Below are 18157 nucleotides of genomic sequence, written 5' to 3'. Positions count from 1 at the left end.
CTAATAGATAGCTATGTCTTACGTGTGCAAATATTTTTGATGTTGTGTTCTTGTACATAAAGTATTGGCAGTACCCAGTTAAGAGTACAGTATGGGCCTTATGGCAACAGTGTTGCTGCATGGTGAACAGCAGAAGAAGGTTCCACCATGGTTGAATGTCTGCTGTAGAAACAAAAGTTAGCAAGCTATGAAAACTAATTTTAAGAGAAATTTAGAGGAAATGGTAATATAATTGTACAAATTTACAATCCTACTAAATTTTCATTCTAAAGGAAGAACACTCTTCATTGGCTCCTAACAGCTTGAAGAGCCACTCAAAACAAGAAATGGGGTGTTAAGAGATGACCCTTTCACACAGTACACCCAAATGTCAACCTCACTTCCTCGTAGCACACTCTGGACTGCATTTTGCAGACAAACGAGGATTTGACATCTGGACCTATGACTAGCATAATCCTTATAGGACTGTTTCTGTGTGTGTTGTCCTGTGTTTTGTCTTTATATGGGCTGGGTGCCGCTTTACAGCCTCAGCTTTTAGCCCAGGTAAGAATGAATATTTTAGTCCTCTGATACGTTTATTTTATTATAGTTTTGATAAGGGGCTGGGCCCTGTATAATGTGATGGGTGTAAAATAGCCTAAGTGCTGGTGCACCTAGAATTTCCAATTCAATCAATCAAAATGAGAAATAACACACACACACACGCACACACACACACATGCAATAAACCTTTTGAAACCCATGGAAGCCTATTGACGAACTTCTGCTTCTCTCTTTTCAACACATTTTCACTGATATATTCAGCCCCCAAATCATAGATTGGTTGATTTGTTGTTTTAAGTTCACTTTATGCACAGTAAGGCTAATCAGGACTGGACCTACAGTTTAAAGTGGGATCTGAACCACTTGTGCCTCCACCGGGTATCGAACCTGGGACCCCTTGATTACAAGGCGAAGATGCAACCACTGCGCCATCGGGTAGGCCCCCCCAAATCATAGAAAACACAGGAAAGGAACACATCTTCGTAACATAATCTGCACTGTAGGAGAGGCAGACAATTAAATTCTTACTTTTCCTATGCTCACTGCATATTCTTTCTTTACTCTTCTAATGTTAACAACTTTTCTTTCTGACACACTGTTATTCGGAGAGGTGATGATCTCAAAAGTAAAACCCATAATGCCCCATACTGAACTTTTAACATGGTAGTTTCAGGAGGTATGTGAGATTAAGTGAAAATTATGTTTGGGGCTGTTGGCACATAATGGTGTTTGCACTTTTTACAAAAGTCCAATGATCTTGAAAATAAGATATAAATTACGCAGACACAGAACATGGTACAAAAGAGTTACAACTATTCTGATCTTTCAACATTATGGACACAACTAATTAATTGACTAGTGATGTTATATCAAAAAAATTGCAGCTAATTGTACCCTATATTTCTAAAATATAACATGCAATTTGCTTCTGCATTGGTAGGCTCTCTGACTGCCCAGCAGGACACCCAGATTTGATTCTCCGGGTAAGAATATTTCTATCAATGCCCCTGCCAAAGCTAGATTGTGCACTGTACTTATTTTGACATTTAACAATACTGATAGCTGAAACAATAACACAACACTAGAAGTGTATAGTGACTAGCCATGTGAGGTTGTGTTATTGTATGTATATCTTAGTGTAGGTTTAAAAAGTTCTGGGAAACCAGGACGAAACGTCGCAGATAAAATAAAATAAAAACAACTAAAAATAACTGTGTTAGATTATTTTGCATCTATAAAAAGTGGTTATGCGAACCTTCAAGAAGAACACAGAGTATATTGTATTGGTACTTATTGATGTGTTAGGGTTTTTAAGTTACTTTTCTGCGGTTTAAGGTTGAGAGGTACAGTTTCCTTCATGAAGTGCAAGGAATCAAATGAGAGGGAGATCGATGTGGCCTAGTGTCCAGAATGTTATGTGGACACTTGTGGAAGTAATTCTTTTTAATTTCGAAACATGACAGATGATAACTGCACAAAACACATATTATTATTATTAAAAAAAAGGATTGAAGCAGAACTGGCTGTTACACACAGCTGAGAATACTGAAAACTTGAACAGCCAGCATTTTAATTCCCTAAGAAATGCACGAGAGCTGAAACACATTTATTAACATTTTTTTCAAAAACTACTTAGTGTAACACGTCCTCTGCCAGGGAGCTTTCACCAATTTTTCCTCCTATGCCAAAGTGGTTATTGGACCTTATTTTGTTAATTCAAAAATTTCACATTTTTTTCCCCCCTGTAAAAAAATAGAACACTCAAAACACTTATGTGTATTCGACTTCCCACGCCTTGTTGGGTTGGCCTTATGTGCATCATTGCTATACTCATGACCGATGGCATGTTGGAGAAAACAAAGTCAAGCTACATGTTTTAGTCATAATGACAGACATGCCAGAGAACAGGTTAATAATAAACTTATAGATCTTCTTACAACTGAAACAGAACAAGAAATCCACTGGTTTTTTCCTCTCGCATGCATTTTGACATAATGGTAATAAACATACACCTTCTGCGAAACTCTCTCTCATCCCCTTAATCATTATATGAATGAATGAATTATGTACATTCTCAGTTTGTGATATTATTTCAGATTATTCTTGCTGGATTATCTCTTCCATGGCTTGGCTATTTAGTTGGAGGAACTTTCACTCGCTTGCTACGTCAGCCGGTGGAAGATGTCATCGCCTTAGCTATAGAAACTGGAGTGCAGAACACAGGGATTGCTATCTTCATGTTGAGGTTCACTCTACACCAGCCTTTAGCAGATCTCACAACAGGTTTGTTGTTTTTCAAATAAGCTTTCTAGAGCATAAGCAGCTCACTGTATGCTGTGGCTGATGAACCAGTATGCATGGTACATAGTGGAGATTGAAGTGACTGTGACAGCCAATCCATGCCCCTTATGTTGAAGCTGCTTCTAGCGAAGCCATGGCCACCAGGAATTATGGCAACATTACTGGTCTGTCTCCAGCAGTGTTTTTATCTCTACCTGCGTGGCCATCAGCCATTGTATATGGCGACATGTACATTTCAAGGTGCAGTGGTGATTAGTGGTGTGCAGGATCATAAAAACTCAGTACAGGATTGGGATAATGTTTCCCATCCCAATCTTGGTTTTTCAGAATACAGGACAGTCGGGAAATTCTCGATGATGGAGTTGGAAAGTGGTTAATTCTTGATCGGGAAATTCTCGATGATGGAGTTGGAAAGTGGTTAATTCTTGATCCTGTATTATAAGTGTCTGAGACTTCTTGGAAATTGCCACCCTTCTTTATTCCATGAATGCAAAGACAGTCACTTGAGGGGAAATAGTGTGGAGAATTCAAGATTTCCATACTTCCGAGAAATTTTCAATATTTCACAACTTAGCAATCATTCTTTCCTATCTCTTTTTCCTCATACTCCTTTTTTTTCGCTCAATGATAAACATTTATTTCTCGTGTAGTCTACGGTTATTACAAGCATAAAAACACAGTTTTTTGTTGTGACATTTCACGAGAACACACGCTACCTTCATCAGACATTTATTTTTACTTTGATTAAAGATACAGCTATAACAATGGTTAAATTTATTTTAAGGAAAAAGAATCAGTTATACAATGGATGTTGTCAATGTTACATTGTTGTAATATAGCAACTTAACTGTGAAACAAGCAGTCTGTTTTATTTTTATTTCAGATTTAAAAAAAAAATTGATCGCATTTTTTATTTTGAATGATAATTATTCAGTACCACAGCCATGTCTGTCTGTCTGTGTGTGTGGGGGGGGGGGGGCGTGAAGTGATCAGAGGGTTTCAGTAGTTCAAGAAGAGTATTTAATAATTGCCACCATCATGAAGATGACACAATTAAACAATAAAATATATCTTTCGACAGGCCCATAGCCAGAATTTTATTTTATTAGCAGGGCGAAAAAGTGTATGGTAATAGCCCTGAAGATTAATTTCTCAGGATTATTACAGTAGGATTTCAGGGCAGTCCCTGGCTACGTGCCTGCTTTGTGAATAATTTGGTAATATTGGCCTGATGTACACTAATTTTATTATCCATGACAATATTCTTTTCACACAGACAGCTTATAAAACTACATTCTGAGCAGAACATGTTTGTCACCTGTCACAGAGCAGGAAAAGGAAACTGAGCACATAAAAATAAAACTATACAAGGTCTGACGTTTCAGAAACATCCTGCCGACATTAACATGGATAATGGAGACAAAAAAAACATGTGTGGGTAGTAGGAGAATAGAACTCCCATTGCCTACACAAGATTTTTAACTTTATTCTATCCTTGACAGAGCTGGTGGGAATACACAAAATTAAATACACAAAAATATTAGAACTGAGCCAGTACCACCTTGATCCAATGGCAATACCCTTCCAAATTTCACTGATACCTGTGTAGAAATTAAAAGTTGGTCAAAATTTCATTAATAGTAGTGGGTGAGCATTCCACTCCAATTGTAAGTATCGATTTACGAGAGCTTTACTTTCAAATGTTCAAAAATTACATCAGAATATAAAAATACCTTTTTAGTAATCACAAAATGCAGATTTCTTTTTATATAATATTGGCACCAAATCAATGAAAAGCTTCAAAATTCGCATAACTTCCAGGATAATTAGGAAGTGTGCATCATTTTTATGGACTCCACAAACGATCAAAATGCCAGAGGCTGATATGAATTCAGTCTTAAATTATTCATATTATTTTGTGTTACTGTAAGTAATTTGTTAAATTTTGAAATAAACACTTCTGTAACTGTTGTTTTAATTTTTTTATAACTAAAGTGGTTAATTATTACTTGATATTATATTATTTCCATTGAAGAAATTCACATGGCCAAACTTTCAACCAATACAAAATATTATCCAAACCAGCGCCAGGAGGGGACTCGTTAACCCCCTCCTTCTTTATATATGGCCACGTCATAGTGAAATACTAATTATTCTTTTGTTTTTCTTTTCAGTTGTTCCAGTGTCAATTGCTGTAATGACTCCAATTCCTCTTGTCGTACTCTACTTATGCATAAAGTTCCAGAACTGGCGTAAGAAAGATTTGGACTACACAATAGATGACCTCTCCTCGGTAAATAAGTCCAGTTTGACAAGTCCGAGTTGCGAACCTTTGCGTTTATCTGAGCAGAATGGCAAGACCATCAAGGAGGACAGTCTCCTGTATTTTGAAAGATTATGAAAGCAAATAGATTTACCGAATGTATTAGTAGTATTTCTTAACGCTGTATTAATTGGTACAGCGATAGTAGGTTTATTAACGCAATGTTAGAAAAGTACAACAGTTGGTTTTGTGTGTGTTAAAGAATTAAAAAAGAATAATGCATTTAATAGTGTTACCTATGTGTTGTTAAAAAAACATAGTAAAAAAGTAAAAGGTATTTTAATGTTATTGTAATAGTAGCAAATACTATAGTTTTGTACAATGTTTTACCCCCAGAGCCTTGAACACACTAGTATTGTCTACTTTACCCCAAAACAAGCATAGAAACTTGTAAACTGATCTAATGTTGCATTGAATTTGCAGAAATAGTTTTTACAAGGGTTAAAGGTGGAACACGAAAGGATTTTTTTAAAAATACGTGTATATATTATATCTACTTGCATTACATGACAATGCATGTTGCAAGTTTGAACTTGTTGGATTATTCACATCTCAAACCTCCATAGGGTAATAGTGATCTATTTTTGCAATATTTTCAATAAATCTATAATGAAAATAAACAATAAACTTCCCACCTATCACCTGCTGATCTCCAAACTCTTTCAGATATCAGTATTTTTTAATTGCTTCAGATATTAACAATCCAAGGGAAGTAAGACAACATAATTCTCTTTTTTAATCCTTCCAGTAAAGGTTTGATAAATACATTTAACCAGCATAGTAAAAGCTGTTATACTGCAATTTAGTAAATTTAATTCTTGGCTCTAAATTTGTCAACCAATTCTAAATTGTTAAAAAACTTACTTCACACCACTTCATTTTTAATGATTGTATGTTTTCAGTTATTTACCTCACATTCACTGGAACGAATAATATATAAATTAAGTCAGTCACTTTGCCTAAATATGACATGATATTCATTTAAAATTTTCCCAGGAAATGGTAAATATGAAGTTTGGAACTTTTCATCAGGTTTTTTCAAGGACCTACATGCTTCATACACAAAAAGATCTACAAGAGTATCTTGACTTGATACATCACAGGAAAATCTATCATTAACCAATTTCTAAATAACAACCTTGTCAAGAATTAAAAACACCTGTACCTTTTCCTAAAGTGTAATAATGCTGTTGAAAAACTTTTTTTCCTACTGGCTTTCATTGCCTAACTATCCATATTTCTTTTTCAGCCCTTGCTTTATAATGCACATTCTCTTCATTAATCATGAAAATAATTTATGATAAATGGATTCCTAAATTTTACCAGGTAAGATATGAGGGACACTTACTTTCCCAGTGATTTCATTCTTGTCACTGTTCCTCGGTGTGTCCGGTGAAAACTTTATTATTTACTAATACCTGAAATACCACAAAACACACATCAAAATGGGTTGGATTTGTAAAATGTTTGTCCTTAATTCTGTTACATTGTAAATTGAATGGAAAAATTAGCCTGGTAATATACTTTTAATGTATGTAGGATTCCTATCTGTAGATTCTGGAATGAACTTTTCTATATTTTCATATTTAATTTTTCTGCAATTACTGTTGAAGGGATTAATATAAGGAAAGAATTAGTATTCACATTTATCGCTACCTTTTATTCAGACATCATGACTTCTATTTCCTTCAGTTTGATATTGTCTGACTCTCTCTCTCTCTCTCTCTTGTCTGTCTGTCACACACACAAATCCCCCCACTCAACATATTAAAAAATCTTTTGAATGCATGATGGGTGGCGAAATCGATCGCAAAGAAAATTTGCGTGAAAAAATTAAAAGTAAGCTAATCAGAGTATATTGCCTATCTCGGCGTAACTGCCAAACAGATATATTATATACAATGCATGGTAGGTTCGAGCAAATGATAAAACCACATGTTGAGTAAAATAAATACTTTACAGATTTGTTAATGCACAATGTGACAGCCCCAAATATGTGATAAGTTAAATCTGATAGTCAATTGCATGTATTTAACTTAACAGAGGATGACCACATAACTAATATTTTTTATTTACTATGGAATCTTTAAAAAATAAATACTAACTGAAATATAAATTTCATCAATAAAGACAATTACTCTTCTACAAATTAATAAAATTAACCCTAAAACTCTCTCTCCAAAATATATAGTAAATACACTCCTCACAAAAAGTTTTGAATATTGTTACATTGGACGATAGAAGACCTTGGTATGCAACAAGACAAGGTATCTGTCTGGTGGACATTCTCGTCTTTTCTCCAACATATGCCACCATGCCTATCGGCTATTGCCTAATATAACAATATTCCAAACTTTTTGTTAGGAGGGTAATATGTGGCATGTTGAGAATGGTATTCTGATATTTCAATTTTCCAAGATACTTTTAATATCTCTTAATAGTGCATTTTGTGCCAAAAAAGTTCAAGGGAGAACTGGAATCAAATTTTTCATGGCGGAAGATTAATTTGCCCTGGAGACCAAAAAAAAAAAATTAAATTAATTTACAAATAAGATTGTCTGTTGTACTGTGTGTGGAAATATAATGAAGCTGTGATATTTCTAGCTGTTCTTACACTAATTATAAGAGAGCCGAGAGCAAACTTGGTATAAAAAGCAACTATTTATGAAAATTACTAAAAACCAAGTGAAAAAAAAAGGTTTCCTTGTTTGTTTCAGAGGTTATTTATATTGTAAATGTCTTTGTCCATTGTCAGTAAATGTCTCTCTTCTCATGTAGTCAATGAAGCAACAAAGCTTGTGAGATTGTTTTTCTTCCTTGCTTTTCTATCTTGGTGTTTGGGAGCCATTTTTAAGCATCTTTAGGCCTAATTGGTAAAGGAGAAGTGTAGTTACTTGCGATGGTATGTTTTTGTCATTGTTTTGTCAGTGTTTACATGAAAAGCCTTGTGCATTGTTAAATATTACTGTTATTGAGTATTGACAGCTTTAATTTTTTTTTAAACTGTGGTGTTTGTGATGTTGGGTGCAGGTTATGTACTACATGGTTGTTAAAGCATTGAGTTTTTAGAGGTCGTATTCCACAAAACAGTTAACTCTTCATTCAACCTATCAGCTTAACCTTTGGAAACCATTCACTGGCATAGTGTGTTGTTAAAAATTTTAGCCCTGGTATGATGTATTGCCACTATTTTAATCCATGCTAAATATTATCAAGAAATTAATTTTGATTGATTGTTTTTTTATTATTGTGCAGTTACACACATTCATATGAATAGCTTTCATAAAACCAGTGTGGTACTTTGTATAAAATTACCCCAAAGTATTTGCACTTGTTCACTATTGGTTATTTATAACTTAAAAATATCCCTTGCTCAGTTCTTCCTAAACCCACACTGGGCCTTTGGCCGATGCCAGCCAACCCATTTTCGAAAATTCCTCAAACAAGTGCTACATTACAAATTCTTAAAAATTACATCTGCTTAGATTTTCTTCCAGAACATGTACATGAATCTTCATATGGTTTGCTGTTGTCTATGTGTTCGCAATAGTTTCATGCCTCCGTAAGCCTATTTTCCATCACAGGTATCTAGACAATATCGAAACCAAGCCACATGAAAATTCAAGTTAATGCTGTAGAAGGAATTCTAAGCAGGTGCAGTTTTTCAGAATTTGGATTATCAATAGTGTTTTTTTAAAAGGAGAGGAACTTTTGAGAATGGTTTGGCTGGCATCCGCCAAAGTCTTAAGTGTGACTCAAATTGTGCCACAGCAAAAATTCATCTGGCTCAAGTTCCAATTCATGGATGATTTCATGAATAGGTTCTGCCATTTGCATTTAGTATTTTTTACATTTTGGGTAGTGTAGCCTAATTAGATTTTGTTGCCATGTTAATTTAGAGTTCCTGTGTGAATTCTTAACTAATAAAGCTTTGCGACAGATGCAATTTTCAAGCAGTATAGTAGTGTCCATTCATCAATTTCATCATATCATCACTCATCCTCATCTTCGTAAATTAGCCAAAAGTGGCACAAGAAGGGAAGTAAAATAAAGCAATTCAATCAATCAAGCAGTATAGTTCCTGCAATCTACTTTCCGGGGGAAAATATCTTTGAAATTACTACTTTCCACGTCTAACGAACTTCAACATCATGATTAGGGCTGAAACAATATGCATACTCGTTACCAATTAAAATTTGTTCAAAATATTGATTAATATTGGTAAGTTTTCCACTCCAATTATAAGCATTAATTTAAACTCCAGTTTTTCACACAATAAATAAATGGAAAAAAGACCAAAACCACAAAAATATTGGTAAATAAATTGCAACTGATATGATCTAAGAGCTTCAAAAATTATCACCACCGAATTTTTGGCCACACTTTTCATTTTATAATAGGTTTTGCAAGTTGGGGATGCATTTAGAACATTGGAAATGATTGTGGGAGTATTTTTAAGTTCAAGCAAACTAGTTTTTGTGCTTTGCAGAACCAAAAATGTTAATTTGCAAGCAATTACATTATGAAAAGTGGATTGTGCAAATTACCATGCTTATAAGTTACTACTGTCTGAATAACTCATTTCACATTGAAGTATTGTGTATATATGTAACTGCAGGAGAAAGTATAGAAATACTAAGGCTAACATACTTAAAATGTATAAATTGCAACTGTAAGCAGTGGGAGTGTAATTGCAATGGTAAGACCACCAAACATGACATACCTAACCTACTTACATAAGCAGTTGGTAATGTGAGGATGCTATCCCCCAGTTGAGGAAATTTTCATAAAGCACCCCACCCACTGCATTGTAGCTATGTTGGTCAATATAAGCATCCACCCACCTATCCCAAAGCTCAACCAAACTTTCCCCCCCCCCCCCCTGAACCTATGAATTTCTAGACAGGTATAAAATTCATGCCATAATGATGATAAATACGGATAAACTAGTACTCACTTTTATCCGCGAAGCTGTTTTTGCTTTTTCGATTAATTTCAGTGGCCACTGTCACCATCCTCGTAGATAAAAGTGAGTACTAGTTTCTCCGTAATTATATACTACCACGTTTCTCTATTCCGAATTATAAATAATGATGATGTCGGAAATACACAATTTAAATTATTTTTTTCTTATCCTGTCAGCCATGTTGCAAAATTAATCATCCAGTACATTGAACTTTGTTCATGTATGGATAAAATAAAGCAAATAAATCATGGATATTTCACTAGAACTTGCAAATATCACAAGCTGCATTGCATACTTGTGTGGTATCATACCAGAGTTAAAACAAAAATTAGGCACATTCGCTAATGTACTCAAAGTGGTTGTGGTGTTACTTCATGCAAACTGTCTCTTCAGAGGAACTTTGTTAAGTGCATTAGGTAGAATATCTATCTTTGTACTATCAGTTGTATTGAATTTATTGGAGAGCTGTATGTATACATTTGTAGAAAGTATTTAGTCGTCTGATTTCTGTAATTCGAAAAGTGTGCCTAAAAAGCATGCAGCAACATTTCAATATATAAAAACTAAGAATAGCAGTCATCACTGTGCACATACCTGTTATTGTTCTTCAAGCTTTCACATTCTGTGGCTTCTGAAAGCTAAAAAAAGATCACATCACTAAAATTACAGATTGAAGAATATTAAATGTAGTTCAAGCAGGTTGCCTTGTCGCAATGTTCACATGTCCATAACTATATGTCAGCTAACCAATATGGCTGCTAAATTGACAAGTTAAAGAGGGCAGCACTTACTATAGTGGAACCACAAGCAAAAAAAACCTGCGCAGAAGCACATCGCGCTGGCGGGTGCGGGAAAGGGCAGGGGGGGAAGAAACATTCGGCACGGCTCATGTCAGCGTTGCCAGGCCTATTGATTTCTCGGGAGAATTCCTTAATAAACTATTGCTATGGAATCTCCAACGGCCAGCTCAAAAACATGTTTCCTGCTTGAAAATACTTAGTTTTCTATCCTTAATATACTATTCTATACTTAAATATTTAATTTTCTACAAAATTATATAGCGGCATGGACGTCCAGAAGGAAGTGCAAGGATGGTCGCCACCCCATCCCCTTCTGGAAAATGAATGTTGACATAAAAGTACCTATTATTTCAGACGTATGAGTTGATTTTAGTCACAGTAATTTACATCCATTATTATAATAGGGATGTAGGAACGTGACAATTTCAAACTCAAGTGGTGTTTTCTGAGAGGGCAACATTATTATGGGGTAATATGCCTCGTTTACCCACCTGATAAATATACATAGATTCCCCTTCGCTGGAAGAAATCTGTGGAAGTCCCCTTGCCCCCCCCCCCCCCCAACCCTGTGCGCATGCCTATGCCGCCCCTCCGCCCTTAAGAATGTCATTCATCCGCTACTATTAGATCATCGGATTTTGTAGCAGATCTTCTGGTTTCCCAAGGAACAATCTCCCGATTTTTTCAAGTCTGACCTGGCAACACTGCCCTGAGCACCGATAATGGCAGGGAAGTTGCGCAAACGCTTTTGACAGCTATAGTAGGCATTTGTTTCAAAATTTGTCATGTCCTGTTTTTCCTGTTGCTTTAAACAAGATCCTGGATTAATCTTGAAGCCAGTGGGAGGAGCTAATTTGCCTGCACTTTTACTGACACATAGTCACATTGACAATTTAAACCACCAACATACATCAGTGACACATTAAATTTACAATAAATGTAGTTTGAATGCGTGTTAAATATTTGAAAATAACTAATATGTCTTTGTCTTTAATTACTAGATGCCATTTTTGTCTTCAGAAGCAAATGCCTAAGAGAAAGTGCTGCCAAGTTAGCAGTATATTAGTATAAGGTTAACTTGCCAGCCATGGAAGTAGAACATGACAGCAATTTCCCCTTTCACCTTTTGTTTCTTTACAAACACACTTGGCCTTTTTTTTTTTTCTTCAATTTTCTTCCTCTTGAAGAAATCACACGATGAAAGCTTGAGAACAAATAATAATTCATATGACTTGCACATCATATTTCTGATGCATGCTTGATCCTATGAAATTTCAATTGTAAGGTACAGACTGTAATAACAATTGAAGAAATAACATTGTTATACTCCAATATATATATACATATTTTGTTCTAATTTTCAAGGCAAATGCTACATGCTTTTCTTTTTCTACCTACTCTAAACTGTAGACTACAAAATAAGAATAGTTTCTTCTTGAAACCTTTGCATCAAGGAGTGGAGCTTCTGTACATGTTTCAAAATGGCTGTTGGAACTCAAAAAATGTTTTTCTGCATACACCAAATGGACTGTCCTTACCTGCTGCATTTTTTAGCTGCCAACACAATTGAAGATAGAACATACTGAAGAACCAGCTTGCTGATTTTTGCTCTCTTGTTAACTCGAAACTGGTTGTGGTTTTTGTTGCATTTTCTTTTGACCAGAAATGTATTAGAGTACCTTGGAGGTGATTTTATGTATTTTTTCTACACAGGCTAGACGCAAGACAATCTGAAAGCTCTTCCAGATCGTGAGAGGATATTTGTAGCAACTAAAGCTGCCCTACCATCACTTGGTGTAGAGGCAAATGATATCACTAGAAGGAAAGTATCTAGAAGTTACCTAGTGGAACACTAGAAAAATAAATTTGCTTGCAATCTGCAGGTGAAGTATACTCCTAACACACCCAAAATCCAACCAAGCCTATTCCACCAAAAATGTTTGTAAAAAATTTAATATCTGTTGTTTATGATGATTTACACGTAATTTTGTATGTAGAAGCTATTAAAATGCAACATCGCATTGAATCCGGTGACATGTAAATTACAAGAGGTTGTACATTTTGTGAAGGTTGGAAGCTATTTACTCAACATTTTAGAGGAGAGATTGATGTTCAACCAGTTGAAAAAGTTGACATGTTTTATGAATATTTTTTTATGTATTTTTGCTATAATAAAAAATGTTTCTTTAATATTTATTACTGTATTAATGTGTGAAAGGTAAGCTAAATATTGTACATACCTTTCTTGGTGTTGAAGCTTATGTCTAGCATGATACAATATTTAATTTGCTGCAACTCAGTCCTTTAGTTTCTTCTAGTAAGCAATAATATTCCAATTTTGGTCTTATATGGGGTAGATTTTAAAAGTTCCCAAAATTACACCCTTGTAAGTTCCCAGTCAAGTAGCAAGGTGGTTAACAGAAGCCAAGTGAAGACCAGGGAAATTGTGTTGCCAAATATTCACCCTTGTTTTTTCGCAAGGGGACATTGATTGTCTAAGGATGCATCATCCAACTTCATGGACATAGGCTAATTGGGACTGGACCTACAGTTTCAAGTGGAATCTGAAGCTCTGTGCCTCCACCGGGGAAAGAAGCCCATGGTAGCCAAATAAATATACTAAAAGGATTATTCTTGTACAGCAAATTTTCTTTTGTGTGAACTTTTAGTAACTTCATTATATTACATTCTCACAGGTGTGCAGCCCATCCTATGACCCAGCTCCCATGTTTCAGCCTTCAGATATACACAAAAATAATTTGATCTGAACAACCAATCTCCTGAAAGAAGTATGACTTCTATTATTCTTACATATGCAAATTTTATTTCTATAGCAGACAAGACACCCTTCTGCAATATTCCTCATACATAGTGACTGTAGTAACATGGACACTAGTGTACTGCATCAAGGCCTTTGCTTGATCGTCTAATAGTTCGCACAGATGATGCTAGATGGCTTATGGAATGGACAGTTTCTTCGCTAGAGCGAATAATGCTCAAAAATTCAAACTATCTGTATCCGCTCAAAGCCCAGTAGTTCACGTGTAACCATAATTTTTCTGTAGCCTTCAAATATGGATCATGAAGTAAAAGATGCAGTGAAATTTAAACTGAAGTGAACATAGTCATCATCTCCATGTAACTTAGTCTATCTTACCAATACATAGCAATATGTGAAAATGAATAGCTGATTATGGGCAGGACAAATTTTTACGATTATTATCCCATTGAAATGATAATTTGATATTCCATATATTCAAGCATGGGAGATTCAATCTAGTATTTTCAAGCGAAAGTGGTCCAATGCAGTACTCTAATGGGCACACTGTAAACCTTTAGGCAACACGAAACCAGATACAATTTCAGCATTCAAATTATATTTAGTCTTGCCTCTCTCTGCAGGCACCCTTGGCTCCCAGCTCCTCATAATACTGGACCAACAATGAAAAATCTTAATGCCAGTTACAAACTGAAAAGTAGAGTTCAACTAAAAGTAATGTTTGCTAGATAAAAGAAACCAACACTAAACTCAATGGTTTGCCAGGCTTTTGACGCCAAATACCTACCAAGCAGAAACACTCAATATGCTGACCAAGGTAGAAATTTATTTTATTATAAAACAAACTAAACGTAACGTTTCAACCTTCTAGCAAGGTCTTCTTCAGACTATATACCAAGTACAAATGTAACAAGGTACAAGAACAGGACGATATATATACACAAAAATACTCCCCTCCAGACTATTAGAAAGTTGTTCTGGAACATTCTAGCAGGTGGCTTTCCCTTGTCAACTTTACTTTCACCTGAAAGTGAATGTAGTTGGACTCTTTATCTCACGCTCTATTCTTCTCTCCTCTTTCTCTCTTGTCCTTTCCACTCTTTCTAACACCACCTTCCATTCTTTATCATCAGTCCCCCATTCCAGTTCATTGTGTCTTCTTCACCTTTCTTCTCTATTTCCTTGGCCTCTTTCCATTTTCTCACTAGCATTCTCTTCTCCCTTCCTATCTGCTTAGCCTCATCCCACTCTATGTAATGTCCTGTTTTTCTCATGTGTTTAAATATCGCATTTCTCTCAAGTCGTACATCATCCCTATGTTGTTTCAACCTGTCTTTCAGCCTCTTTTTCATTTCTCCTATGTACATACTCCGACATTCTTTACATTTCATTTCTTAGATAATTCCTTGCTCTTCCTCTTCTCTGTTTTCCTTTTCCTTGTTAGCATTCTTTGATATTCTTAAGATGCTTCTCCCTCCCTCCCTTCCTGTAAGTTTTAATGCCCGCTTTCTAAGCACTTTGCATATCTTTTCTGTGGTCTTCCCCATACTCCTTATTCCAAATCTTCTCTCTTTTTCTTTCTCTTCCAATTCTCCCCTGCTGCACACTTCTTCTGATGCCAAGCGGTTTCAATTTCTTGTCCTCTCTTCCTTTTCATCAATATATCTAGAAAGCTTAACTTGTTTTCTTCTTCTATTTCGAGTTCCAATAATATCCCATTTTCTTCATCTTGTATTTCTTTGGCAAATATGTCGAGCTGCCTCTTCGTTCCCTTCCATATGCCAAAACAATTGTCCACATATCTGCAAAATAGAATCATTTTATCACCTCCTTTTTCTACTACTATCTTTTCCCATTCATTCATAACCAATTCAGGGCTTAGGCTAGAACCTATATTGAGTCCTTCACTCATTAACATTATTTTATCACCCATTATACTGTAACCGTTATTCCAAATGGGTTCCAGCACCTTCACTACCCTTTTACTATCCCATTCTCATTTATTTGTCCATCCTCTTTTTAATAATGTCCAAAACGTGTCCCCTCTTGATGCTCGGGAACATACTTTTCACGGCTAAGCTAAACATTGTCGTCTTCATCTCATTCAACTTTAGTCCTTTTATGATGTCCACTACTTGTTCACTGTTCTTAACTTCTCTGCTTTCTTGCTGTGTTCCTAACACTCCAAGAACTTTCTTTAATTTCTTTTCCAAGGGTTCCAAAATATTGTTTCTGCAGTCCATTACTGGTCTCAACTTTATCTCCTCTTTGTGTACCTTTGGAAATCCTTTCAAACTTGGTAGTCTTCCGGTCTCCTTTATGCACTTTTTGAATCCTCTCATCCTACAGTCTTGTATGACCCTTTCTCTTATAGTTTGTTCTTCTTCTGTTCCACAAATCTCCTCATATCCTTTCTCTTTTAGGTCTTCATACTTCCTCTCGTACCATTCTCTTTCCATCACCACAATTGCTCCTCCTCTATCTGCCTGCTCTATCACCACATCACTTCTTGTCTTGATTTTCTTCATCCCTTCCCTTTCTTTTTGACTTAAATTATCTACTTTTCCTTGTTTTGCCATTTCTTTCTTCAGTATGGCTGCTGTTCTTCTTCTAATCTTGTCTTTCTGGTTCTTCTTTTATATGGAGCACTGCTTCTTCAATGTCATAAATGACTTCTTCATAATCTACATTTCTTTCTTTAACTTTGAAACCTCTTCCTAGTTTTAAGCTTCCTCTTCTTTTGATAGGTCTACATTCTCTATTACCATAACTCTTCTTCTGGTATCCTCCTCTTCTCTTCTTTCAATCTTAGTCCCTCTCCTTTCTTCTTCAACTTTATTTTTATTCTCTCTCTAAACTTCTCCTGCCAGCTTTTCATTTCGTAAAAAGTATATTCTCTCGTAAAAATGGTGAGACCATCTTCAATAGATTTTTCAATTCTTGTCAGGTCCTCCTTTATTATTTTTATCTCCTTTCTTCTTGCCCTTATTTCATTCCATATCAGTTCTTTTTCCATTTTCTCAACCAATATCATCCATCTCCTGGTGTTGCAAACCACTCCCTCCTTACGTATTTTTAATACTTTAGGCGCTGTGCCTCTCTCCAAACATTTTCTCAGAAACTTCTCTTGTTTGTCTGTGTATTTCTTTCCTCTTCAAGTCCTTCCAGTTGTTAATTTTCCTCATCAGCCTCAGAAAATGTCCAATTATAACACCATTAAGCCTTGTTTCCATGATATGAAAAACTCAATATGCTGACAAAGGCAGAAATTTATTTCATTATAAAACAAACTAAACGTAACATTTCAACCTTCTAGCAAGGTCAAATGTAACAAGGTACAAGAACAGGACGATATATACACAAAAATACTCCCCTCCAGACTATTAGAAAGTTGTTCTGGAAGGTGAAGAAGACGTTAGAAAGAGTGGAAAGGACAAGAGAGAAAGAGGAGAGAAGAAGGAAGAAGAATAGAGCATGAGATAAAGAGTCCAACCACATTCACTTTCAGGTGAAAGTAAAGTTGACAAGGGAAAGCCACCTGTTGTTCCAGAACAACTTTCTAATAGTCTGGAGGGGAGTATTTTTGTGTATATATATATCGTCCTGTTCTTGTACCTTGTTACATTTGTACTTGGTACATAGTGTGAAGAAGACCTTGCTAGAAGGTTGAAACGTTACGTTTAGTTTATGTATTATAATAAAATAAATTTCTGCCTTGGTCAGCATATTGAGTTTTTCATATCATGGAAACAAGATCAAAATTTTGGGCTTGCACTGAGGATCAAACCCAGGTTTGCTTTCACCACAGATAAGAGCATAAACCATTTGGCTACAAGGGAGCACTTTGAAAATAAGGGCCATATGTGAAAAATAATTGGAGTGAATAACAAAATACGAAGTTATAAATGTTCAGGTTCAGTTCGACCCTATGGGTCTGTCACTACAATAACTTTCCAAAAATAGTCACTACAATAACTTTCCAAAAATACATATCCAAAACTTTGAATGTGTAGAATTCTGAAGAATGATTTCACAAAGCTATTTCAATGATCTTCAATGATCATAGAGGGTTTTTTGGGGGGAGGAGAAGGAATCAAAGTTTATACAAATTATTTATATTTATGTCAATGGAGAAATTCTAAAACCTGTGAACTGAAAATGAACCCACCTGGTGGAACGGATTGTTAGGTCTGATCCCTCCCAACGAGTTACGCCTATACAAAGATCTAAACAATATTCAAATGATGCAATTGGCACAAAGATATTCCGGACACGCTGATTAGAAGACATTGCAGATACAGGTAAAAGCTCCAGAACAAAAAACAAGTTTAGAGTAATACCATAAAATTAACAGTTTAACATCCGATACAGGAACTCCATTTATGTATATGAAAGCCTTTATATTATGTAAGAAAATTGTTTATTATCTTTAAACTTTTACAAGG

The 18157-nt window shown here is 35.4% G+C and overlaps 1 protein-coding gene across 5 annotated transcripts in view; it reads left to right on the top strand.

The window, feature by feature from the left end:
- The window catches only part of LOC145994123 (ileal sodium/bile acid cotransporter), a 64996-nt gene extending 51869 nt beyond the window's left edge, over positions 1-13127 (top strand). For 2 of the 5 annotated variants that reach the window (XM_083130219.1, XM_083130214.1), the window contains exons 5-6: positions 2640-2826; positions 5019-13127. In XM_083130219.1, the coding sequence (XP_082986345.1) occupies positions 2640-2826; positions 5019-5245 (414 nt within the window). In that variant the 3' untranslated portion in view covers positions 5246-13127. The remainder of the gene's footprint in view (positions 1-2639; positions 2827-5018) is intronic. The other 3 variants (XM_083130227.1, XM_083130230.1, XM_083130223.1) reach the window with 3 other exon arrangements.
- The last annotated feature ends 5030 nt before the right edge of the window (positions 13128-18157 follow it).

This window comes from Lepisma saccharinum, chromosome 1 (genome assembly GCF_977018435.1).
Source record: "Lepisma saccharinum chromosome 1, izLepSacc3.1, whole genome shotgun sequence".
Taxonomy (NCBI): Eukaryota; Metazoa; Arthropoda; class Insecta; order Zygentoma; family Lepismatidae; genus Lepisma; species Lepisma saccharinum.
Note: the sequence above shows the minus strand (reverse complement) of the source record. Positions and strands in the feature narration are given on the sequence as shown.